This window comes from Neopelma chrysocephalum, unplaced genomic scaffold (genome assembly GCF_003984885.1).
Source record: "Neopelma chrysocephalum unplaced genomic scaffold, ASM398488v2 Primary Assembly neopelma1_89, whole genome shotgun sequence".
Lineage (NCBI taxonomy): Eukaryota > Metazoa > Chordata > Aves > Passeriformes > Pipridae > Neopelma > Neopelma chrysocephalum.
The window spans coordinates 575,780-585,346 of record NW_020897751.1 but is presented as its reverse complement, the minus strand read 5'-3'; the positions used below and the strand labels follow the sequence as shown (position 1 = coordinate 585,346).

At 59.7% G+C, this 9,567-nt stretch overlaps 3 protein-coding genes across 4 annotated transcripts in view; 1 reads left to right on the top strand and 2 right to left on the bottom strand.

The window, feature by feature from the left end:
- LOC113972151 (spidroin-1-like) overlaps positions 1–446 on the bottom strand; it is a 6,217-nt gene extending 5,771 nt beyond the window's left edge. Inside the window, exons 1-2 of the mRNA XM_027692940.1 lie at positions 410–446; positions 1–324 (exon numbers count right to left, since the gene is read on the bottom strand). The exon at positions 1–324 is cut by the window's left edge and continues 488 nt beyond it. Coding sequence (XP_027548741.1) covers positions 1–254 — 254 coding nt within the window. The 5' untranslated portion in view covers positions 255–324; positions 410–446. The remainder of the gene's footprint in view (positions 325–409) is intronic.
- Positions 447–785: 339 nt separating this feature from the next.
- Positions 786–2,935, top strand: ECHS1 (enoyl-CoA hydratase, short chain 1). Of its 2 annotated transcripts, XR_003535793.1 has the most exons (9): positions 786–894; positions 1,356–1,553; positions 1,639–1,766; positions 1,868–1,967; positions 2,059–2,163; positions 2,241–2,360; positions 2,448–2,515; positions 2,622–2,756; positions 2,794–2,935. XR_003535793.1 is itself a non-coding variant. In XM_027693007.1 (8 exons), the coding sequence occupies exons 1-8, from the start codon at positions 786–788 to the stop codon at positions 2,685–2,687; spliced, it is 894 nt and encodes a 297-aa protein (XP_027548808.1). In that variant the 3' UTR covers positions 2,688–2,935. The 2 variants fall into 2 exon arrangements, 1 of the variants encoding a protein (XP_027548808.1); XM_027693007.1 differs by having other exon boundaries at positions 2,622–2,935.
- A 3,303-nt stretch (positions 2,936–6,238) lies between these two features.
- ZNF511 (zinc finger protein 511) lies at positions 6,239–9,515 on the bottom strand. Its single transcript, XM_027693008.1, has 6 exons — positions 9,342–9,515; positions 9,183–9,256; positions 8,019–8,220; positions 7,806–7,930; positions 6,806–6,991; positions 6,239–6,311 (listed from the first exon to the last, which is right to left on the bottom strand). Exons 1-6 carry the CDS (start codon positions 9,513–9,515, stop codon positions 6,242–6,244), a joined length of 831 nt encoding a protein of 276 aa, XP_027548809.1. The 3' UTR covers positions 6,239–6,241.
- Between the last annotated feature and the right edge of the window lie 52 nt (positions 9,516–9,567).

The following is a 9,567-nucleotide window of genomic DNA, read 5'->3' as shown; positions in this document are numbered from 1 at the left end:
TGCTCCCGCACATTCCCGCACGCCCCTGTGGATGATGCTCCCGCACAGCCGTGTGGATGATGCTCCTCTACATTCCCGCACGCCCCTGTGGACGACGCTTCCGCACACCCGCGCACACCCGCGTGGATTATATTCCTGTACAGTCCCGGATACCCGCGTGGATGATGTTCCTCTACATTCTCGCACACCCGTGTGGATGATGCTTTCACATTCCCGCACATCCCTGTGGGTGATGCTTCCACATTCTCGCACATCCCTGTGGATGATGCTCCCGCACATTCCCGCACATCCCTGTGGATGATGCTTCCACATTCCCGCACAGCCCTGTGGAAGACGCTCCCGCACACCCGCGCACACCCGTCCGCGGGGCACACTCACCCCTCCCGCCCTCCCCACCCGGGGTACTCACCGGGCCCGGGGCACCGCCGGCTCGCTTCGCTCCGCTCCTCCCCGGCCGCGCTCCCGCCGCCGCCGCGCTCCCGCCGCGCCCCCCCCCGCACACCCCCCACCCCACGCGCGGGGGGCGGCGGGGGATTCCCCCCTGCGCTCCCCCTCGGGCTCTAAGCCCCGCTAATCCCGCGGCCCGGCCCCCCCGGCTCGGCGGCGCTGCCGGCGGGACCCCCCGCGCGCCCCCTCAGCGGTACCGGGGGTCCCGGCCCCGCCCCGCGGCGCCGCCGCGGCCAATGGGGATGGCGAACGGCGGGGCGGGGCCGCCTCGGCCAATGGGCGACGGCGGGAGGGGCGTGGCCGGCGCGGTGGGCGGGGCCGCTCCGCCGCGCTCCGCCATGGCCGCCGCGCTGCGAACCCTCCTCCGCCCCGCCGCCGCCGCGCTGCCCCGGGCGCGGCCCCCGCCGCCGCTCTGCAACCCCGCCGGCACGCGGGGCTGCAGCGCCGGTGAGCACCGGGGCACGGGGAGGGCACCGGGGGCTGGCGGGGGGTGGGCTTGGCCGGAGGGGGTGGTGAGCACCGGGTCCCTGCACCGGGCACGGTCCCAGCACTGGGCGTGTGCCCAGCAACTTGCACGTGGTCCCTGGGCTGCGCACCAGGACGGGGTCCCTGCTCCATGTACGGTCCCGGCACCGGGCACGCGGTCCCTGGGCTGTGCAGCAGGTCCCAGGGTGCCTGCGCCATGCCCCGGTACCGGTGGCTCGCCGTCCCGGCACAGGATGGTCCCGGCACAGCTCCCCCGAGCCGAAACCCGCGGACACGTCCCCTCCGGCTGCTGGTGACCGCTGGCGTGAAGGTCACCTTAATATAGCGCGGGGCGGCGGCCGGACTTTGCTAGGGGTTGTCAGGGGTCTCACCCCGTGCCCGGCAGCCGGTGGGCTCACGGGCCGGTGCCGGGGCGGCGGCAGGGTCCACGTTCCAGTACCTGTTGGTGCAGAAGACGGGGGCGCAGAAGAATGTGGGGCTGATCCAGCTGAACCGGCCGCAGGCGCTGAACGCGCTCTGCGAGGGGCTGATGGCCGAGCTGCGGCAGGCGCTGGAGGCCATGGAGAGTGACCCGCAGGTGGGAGCCATCGTCCTCACCGGCAGCCAGAAAGCCTTTGCAGGTAGGGCGAAGACGCCTCTCCCCACCCCAAAATTTTGGGGAAGGTTAGGGGAGGAGTTGTTGTCCCAGCCCACTTCCCTTTGCAGCCGGTGCGGACATCAAGGAGATGCAGAATAAAACCTTCCAGGAGTGCTACAACGGCGCCTTCCTGGGCGGGTGGGACAAGGTCTCCGTGGTCCGTAAACCCATCATCGCCGCTGTCAATGGCTACGCCGTGAGTGCCCCCCGCCTCTCCCTGTGCCCCCTGACCCCCCAGTGCCACCCCCTGACCCCCCAGTGCCACCCCCTGACCCCCCCGTGCCTCCCCTGTCCCAGCTGGGTGGCGGGTGCGAGCTGGCCATGATGTGCGACATCATCTACGCCGGGGAGAAGGCGCAGTTCGGGCAACCCGAAATCCTGCTGGGAACCATCCCAGGTGAGCGGCGGGCACCGGCCAGGGGGTTCCATCCCGGCCGGAGTGGGGACACCCAGCTATCCCTCTCTGGACCTTCCCTACGTGCGTCCAGGTGCCGGCGGGACGCAGAGGCTCACCAGGGCGGTGGGGAAGTCGCTGGCCATGGAGATGGTGCTCACCGGGGACCGGATTTCGGCAGCGGAGGCCAAGGAGGCAGGTAGGGGCGTGGGCCAGCCCTGGCACTGCAGGGGGCCAGCAGGGAGCCATCCCCCCACTTCCCACTGCCCGTCCTAGGTCTGGTGAGCAAGGTGTTCCCCGTGGAGAAGCTGCTGGACGCGGCCATCGCCTGCGCTGAGAAGATCGCCAGCAACTCCAAGCTGGTGGCTGCCATGGCCAAGGAGTCGGTCAACGCTGGTAGGGACTGGGAGGCCAACTGGGAACCCCTTGGGGGGGCTGCGGGGCCAGGCAGAGGGGTCTCCCCAACTTCTCCCTTGCTCTCAGCCTTTGAGACGACGCTGACAGAGGGGAACAGGACGGAGAAGCGTCTCTTTTACGCCACCTTTGCCACTGTGAGTAGAGGGATCTGCCCCGTGGCAGAGGGGGGATCGGCCCCTTGGTGGGGCGACAGTGGGGCTGCCACAGCCCCCCCAAAGCTCACCTCTCTGCTCCTCCCAGGATGACCGCAAAGAGGGGATGACGGCCTTTGTGGAGAAGCGCAAGGCAAAATTCACAGACAGCTGAGCCCGAGGAGCTGCAGTCCCCAGGGATGTGCAGGTCCCCAGGGATGTGCAGGTCCCCAAGGATGTGCAGGTTCCCCGGGCACGTGCAGATCCCCGGAGTGGTGCAGGTCCCCACAGCCACCTGCTGCCCCTCTGCCTTACCCCATGGAGGGGACTGGGACCCATCGGCGAGCGATGCTTGGGGTGACAACCAGCAGTGGGGACCACCTCTGCCTTTGCTATTAAAACATTTTCTAGGTGCTGCCGGGACATGGGGCGTCCTTCTCTGAGGTCCTCCCTCAGCTGGGAAAGGTTTGGGTTCACTGAGACCCCCCACTCTGTCACACTGCTCTCTGATGCTGGGCTGGGCAAGAGCAGACTCGTGGAGATCCATCCGTGTGTCCCCCAGGAAGGGGACAGCCTGTGGCACTGAGTCACCCGTCCCAGGGCATCATCCTCACCCTGCTCAGGGTCTTGGGGCGCTCCCAAGGAGGGGGATCCCTCAGGTTTAGGGCCCTGTACTTAGCAGCAGGTTTCTGGCAGCAACGAGGAGCCCACCAGGACATTGGAGAGGGTAGTGGGTTTATTGGTTGAGTAGGGAAGAGATGAGTCCCCCCAGGGAGCCCCAGGGGTGGCTCCCACCCCTCATTTCACAGCCTGGGCACATCTGCACTCAGCTGTGGTAGAGATGGTCACGGTCCTCCTCTGGGCCATTCTGCACCTGCAGGGGCAGCATCCGGGGCTGCTCACGGACATCCACCATCCTGGCATCGTCCTGGGGGTGGCGGAGGTGGTCTCGATCCTCCTCTGGCTCTGCCTGGACTTGTGGGGGGTGCCAGGCCCTTCTGGACACAGCCTTTCTACCTGGTTTCACCTCTTCGGAGAGCTCGCGCTCCTCCAGCACATCCACACCCGGGATGCTGGGAGAGGGGAGCAAAATCAGCGAGGAAAGGTTGCTAAATACCACCCTGCCCCAGGGGAATTCCACCCTGTCAGAGGGCAGGGACCCTGGCAAGATTCCCCCCACCCCAGGAAGCAGAAATTAGTACCTCGGGGAGCAAATGGGCTAATTTAGCCAAAGGGACAGGGAAACCAGCTGGGGGTAGATGTTTGGGGAGTTTGGGCAATATGGGGGAGAAGGTGGAGCTGGGAGCCTCTTAATTTTGAGGGGGCACAAAGCCCAAGGGGAATTTATTTCCCTCTGAAACGCTTTCCATTTTGGGGTGTTGCTCTGTTGGCTTTTACAAGCCTGAAGGTGGGGGGAGCACGTCCACCTCTTACATTTCCTTGTCCAAATCCCGGTCCATGGACAGGCCCTTCCGCCCGGAGCTGCTCAGAGCCTGCAGGGAGAGAGGGGTGTGGCACTGCTCATGCTGGGCCTGCTCATCAGAGGGGACAGCAGGAGGGCGAAGCAGAGGGGTGGCTCACCTGGGTGCTGCTGGGTGCCAGCAGGAGGAGGGCAGTGCCCACCAGGACGGTGATGCTGCAGAGCCTCAGGCTGAAGCAGAGGAGACACAGTGGCAAGAGCTGTGTGGCCGGTGCTGCCCCACACCCTGCGCCCATTTCCTGTGCCCCCCGCTCCCCCGTGACCCCCAGCACCCACCCTGCCCACCCCTGTGCCCGCCGGGGCTGGCAGGACCTACCCCTCCATGGCTGCCTCTCACCACACCTGGCTGTGCACTTTGCCCGGCCTCGTGTCCCTGGGTGGTGCCAGTTCCTGCTGCTCAGGGAGACTCCCAGGTGTCCCAGAAAGGTGGTGGCCTCTGGCCTGGAGCTGCAGGGGACACTGTCTCTCTGCTGGCACAGCTGCCTGGTTACTGCGTGTCCCTGGCTCAGCTGGGACCCTTCCCTTTGCTTCTCCATCCCGGCATCCACCTCCACCACACCAGTGCCTTCAGCTCCGCTGCAACAGGAGTGAAACAGGTGATTTGGGAGCTTTCATCCCCAGAATGTTTCCCAATGCATCTTTTTCCCCCTTGGAAATTGGAAGTGTGAGTGAGTCCAAAGCTTCTCCCCAGCTGTGATGGGTGACACCCCATTTCTGTGCGTGGATCAGCTCTGTGTGTGTGTTTAGAACAAAAAAGAAGGGAAATTCAAGTTTTGGCTTGAAAGAAGGATTTTTTCCGGCGGGGACAGATTTCATTGCCCATGGAGCCTGGGAAAAGCGGGTGTCCCAGAAGAGACCAGTCACGAGCCCTGAGGCTGTAACTGCAAGTTCAGTTTGTTTTCCATTAGCAAGGGCAGGCACTCAGGGACCTGGACTCGGGGGAAAAAGGAATGCCCAGGTCAAAACTTGTGGACCTGAACCCGTAAGGGAGGGTTGGGCTGCTCCTGCCTGACCTTTGTACCATCACATCCCAAAGCCTGCAGGCATCTCCAGTGACGTGGGGCCTGATTCCCATTCCCAGATATCCCAGTGGGGGGAAAAAACCCTCATTAGGGGCTCCCGGTGTGGGAAAGTGATTTTTGGTCCCTGCTGAAAGATGTCCCTGGGCAGATAAGGGATCCTGGCCGGGGGGTTTGCCTGCTGCAGACAGCAATCCAGGAGCAGGGATTAAGCTGGACAAGCCGGCTGAGTTTTAAACAGAGCGAAGCTTTTTAAAACTCCCCGGGAAATCTCCTGCATCTCCGTAAACACCATTCCCTGCTCCCATCTGCAAGGATTTTCCAAAGCCCCTTTTATCCTCTATTCCTCATACGGAGGGGGAAGGGAAAAGATGCAATTATAGATCCTAAGCTTCTTGGATAAACATCGTTCCAGCAACCTCTTTTTTCCCTTTCTGGACAAATTTTGAGTGTCAGGGTTCACCAGGACCCCGAGACCAGTGGCAGCACTCTGAGCCTGGCTCTGTGTTTTCAATTTTTCCCAGGAGGATGACATTACAAAGGAAGGGAGAGGCAAGAGGGAAAACTTCCATCCCAACCTGATTTTGGGGGTATTTGGAGCAAAAGGAGGGAGGTCCATTCTGCACATCTGAGTCTGCCTTCAAAATACCATTTAAACTCTCTATGAAGCAATTTTATAAAAATTCCTTTTATTTATTCACCTGGCTGAAGTCACTTTATTTTAACTCCCCGTGGAAATGCTTCTCCTGGGCCAGACAGACCTTTCATGTGGGTTCCACAGCGAGAGCCAGGGTGCAGAGGAGACTTCAGTGAGATGGAGAAGGTCAGAATTAAGGACCAACACCTTTTTTGCCCTGTTTTCTTTTTTCACAGCTTCCATACAGTCAGCAGATTTTGTCTTGGAATTTCTTGAATCTGTTTTTTTCCTCCAAAAGGCAAAAGAATAAAACACCCAGTCCCGTGCAGTCTCAGCTGCGGGACAGTTTCCTTAACACCTCACCACACATTTTGGGTTCCCCTTTCTAAAATCTTGAGGATTCTTAACTCAGTCAGGTTGGCCCAATTCCGTTTGACATCACGAACCCGTGTTCAAATGCTGGTGGAGCTTTAACTGGTTTGGGTGGCTTATTCCCAATGTGGAGTGGAACTGGAAATATCCCTGCTCGGCCACGGCGTGGGCGGCACCGGCCCCACATCTGCTCATCCTGCACAGATCTGCCCCACTGACCTTCAGACTTTCTTCCTTGGTCCTTTAAATCCTCGGGTGGCACCTTGTCCAAAGCAAATTGTGGATGGGATCCTGGAAAGGGAGACAGACTTTAATCCACATTAACAGCCTATCCCTCATGGCGATGCTCTGTGTGGCATTTTAAGCTCCCAGAGTGGAAAGAGCAGGACATCTAAATCAACAAAGTAATAAAAAAATGGGTGAAATCCTGGTTGGCTTTCCTGTGTATTCCGCACATTCCTGTTCTGGAGGCCTCTCCCCTTTTTCCAGCCACGTGTAAGTGTTACCAAATGTAGTAACTGGGCAGTTGCAGTGGTTGATTGCGAGGAGCAGGAGAGCAGAAGCACCATCCTGCAATACCCCGGGAAGAGATCCTGGGTGGGCAGACCAACAGGGCCTTGCCAACACTGCAGTGGCCTGTTCTGCCCTTCCACAATTTCCTCTTTTAAAAATGCCTTTGAAAACACACAAGGAATTCCTGCCTCTTTTATCTTCAGCACAGGAACACACTGAGCAGTGCCAAGGGCTGGTAAGACTCTCTGGCCCGTGGAGGCCAAAGCACAGACCTGGATTTGTAGAGCCGTTTCTCTGGCAGTGAGGGGCCAGGGCTGGCTGCAGGCTGAGGGATCTCCATGTCCTCACCAGGCCCTGTTTCCATGGGGTCCAGCTGGAATTGCTCTGCTGTCTCCACGCTCACCTCCATGGGCACGCTGGGGCCCTGCTCCGTGGGACAGCTCGTGTGCTTGGGGACACTGCAGGGACACAGTTTTACATCCTGGCTCAGTGGCTGCCATGTAAGCCCAGAGCCAAGGATATTTCATGAGGAAACGAGTCCAGCTGGGATGAGTCAGTGCACAGAGGCACAGGGATTCGGCTCCAGAGAGAGGGGCTTGCCTGAGTTTCTATTTAAGTATCCATTACTTAATGAATACACAGCACGCACACAGCTCTCTCCCCAGGTCCTTCTCTTCACTCCAAAAAGCCTAACTCATTCCACAGGCTCAATTCCCCTTTAGCTGACCTACTGGTGCCACAGGTGACCGTTACCTTTTCACCCCTGGCTGGCCAAGCCACTCTGCTCTCCCATCCTCAACCTGCTGCTCCCTCAAGTACTGGGAGCACGACACATTTCACTTAGAATCACAGAATGGTTTAGGTTGGAAGGGACCTAAAAGCCCACCCAGTTGAACCCCTGCCATGGGCAGGGACACCTTCCACTAGCCCAAGTTGCTCCAAGCCCCATCCAACCTGCCCTTGGACACTTCCAGGGATCCAGAGGCAGCCACAGCTTCTCTGGGCAACCTGTGCCAGGGCCTCCCCACCCTCACAGGGAAGAATTCCTTCCTAAAATCCCATTTAAACCTCCTCTCTTTCATTTTGAAGTCATTCCTCCTTGTCCTGGCACTCCAGGCTCTTGGAAATAGTCTCTCTCCATGTTTCTTGCAGGCTCCTTTCAGGCCCTGAAAAGCCACAATTAGGTCACCCCAAAGCTTCTCTTCTCCAGGCTGAACAATCCCAACTCTCCCAGCCTGTCCTTGTAGGAGAGGAGGAACGTCCTGCAGTTACCTTTTCACTTTCTTGGGTCTATCAAACCGAAAGTCAGCAGGGTAAAGGTGCACAGTCACCAAGTGATCCTTCCTGTCCTTGCTGCTCTTGAACTTCTCCGGGCAGCCTTCCACCAAACACTTGTACTGAAAGGCAAGGAGGGGGAAAAAAGACCTAACTGCAAGAGGCAAATGCACTCCAGCCCCGAGCCCAGGGCTGGGCAGGGCAACTCACCATGTTCTGCTTCTCGGCCATGACCTGGAAGAGCGAGTCGTGCCACTCCAAGATGTGGATATCCAGGAGGTTCCCTGAGGGAAAGGAGCGCTTGCAGAAGGAGCAGACATTCCTGTGCAGGGTGTTGTAGTGGTGCTCGTAGCCCTCCAGCGTGTCAAACACCTGGCAGCACCCGGAGATGTGGCAGCTGAACTCGGACACCCTGCGGGGAAACCGGGACAGCCACGCCTTGAGCTGAGTGAGAGCCTCAAGGTCAGCTGAAAACAGCCCTCTAGGTGACCTTATCACAGAATGCCAGCATGGTTTGGGTTGGAAGGGACCATAAAGACCATGCAGTCCAACCCCCCTGCCATGGGCAGGGACACCTTCCACCAGATGAACACTAGTGGCACTTTTTATGAGTAATAAATTAAATGCCAGCTGCAACGGAAGCGAGATCTTGATGGTGCTGGCAGTTAGAAACTTATGTGCCATTGGAAACTTATTTGCAATTCTCATAGAATCATAGAATCAACCAGGTTGGAAAAGACCTCCAAGATCATCAAGTCCAACCCTTGCTCCAACCTCGCTGTGGTTCCCAGCCCATGGCACTGATGCCACATCCAGTCTGTCCTTAAACACCTCCAGGGATGGAGAATCCACCCCCTCCCTGGGCAGCCCATTCCAATGGCTGACTACTTTCATTTGATTACTCTTATTTGCAAGTATGGCTTTGGGATCATCTCAATTATCATCCTGCTTTGATGAATAAACAAGGCAGTAATGCAATAAATAAGTGCTGTTTGACCCTAAAGTCACAGTTATGGATGATAATGTTGTGCCAATGGTTTTTTAACAGGTATCCACTGGAAAACCTCACACAACACTCAAAGTACTTCCTCGATTTTCCATATAAGAGCAAGGCAAAGACTGTGTCCTGGGCTTAGCCTTCCTAGTTGGAGCTGCCCCGGCTGCAGTTGTCCAGAGAGCTTGAGGACGTCCAAGATCAGTTCAAGGCCAGGCTGGACGGGGCTCGGAACAACCTGGGACAGTGGAAGGTGTCCCTGCCCATGGCAGGGGGTGAAACTGGATGAGCTTTAAGGTCCCTTCCCACTCAAACCATTCCTTGACCCCAGGGCTCAGGGCTCGTCCGCGGCCGTGCTGACGAGCCCCCGCCTCACTTACTTGGGTCTCTCGGCCACCTCCTCGAGGCTGGTGAGGACGCCCTGCAGGTAGAGGTGCCTGTGCACGTCCCCGTCCTAGAGAGGAGCAGAGAGGGCCGTGGGCGGGCGGGCAGGGCTGTAAGACACCGCGCCGACCCCCCTGCTGCGGGGGGAGCCTCACCTCCAGCAGCGGGTGCTGCGGGCCGAGGCGGAGGCGGCGGGGGGCGAAGGTGAAGGGCGGCAGGGGCTGACGGGGGAGCTGGGGGGGCTCCCGGGGGGTCTCCCGGGCGGGGTCCGGCGGGATCCCCTCACGGAGCCGCAGGCGCAGCCCCGGCGGCAGCGGCAGCGCCGCCATGGCGGGCGGCGGGGCGGGCACCGCGCGTGCGCGGGGCGCGCGCGGCGCGGCG

What these genes read in the sequence shown, in the direction of transcription:
- ZNF511 (XM_027693008.1), bottom strand. Translation starts at nt 9,515, where the DNA reads ATGGCGGCGCTGCCGCTGCCGCCGGGGCTGCGCCTGCGGCTCCGTGAG. An exon ending in AGACCCAAGAAAGTGAAAAG is followed by an intron (nt 6,992 to 7,805) that starts GTAACTGCAGGA and finishes GTGTCCCTGCAG; the next exon opens with TGTCCCCAAGCACACGAGCT. An exon ending in AAACGGCTCTACAAATCCAG is followed by an intron (nt 6,312 to 6,805) that starts GTCTGTGCTTTG and finishes CTCCCTTTCCAG; the next exon opens with GATCCCATCCACAATTTGCT.
- ECHS1 (XM_027693007.1), top strand. Translation starts at nt 786, where the DNA reads ATGGCCGCCGCGCTGCGAACCCTCCTCCGCCCCGCCGCCGCCGCGCTG. An exon ending in CACGCGGGGCTGCAGCGCCG is followed by an intron (nt 895 to 1,355) that starts GTGAGCACCGGG and finishes GGGCGGCGGCAG; the next exon opens with GGTCCACGTTCCAGTACCTG. An exon ending in CCGCTGTCAATGGCTACGCC is followed by an intron (nt 1,767 to 1,867) that starts GTGAGTGCCCCC and finishes CCCCTGTCCCAG; the next exon opens with CTGGGTGGCGGGTGCGAGCT.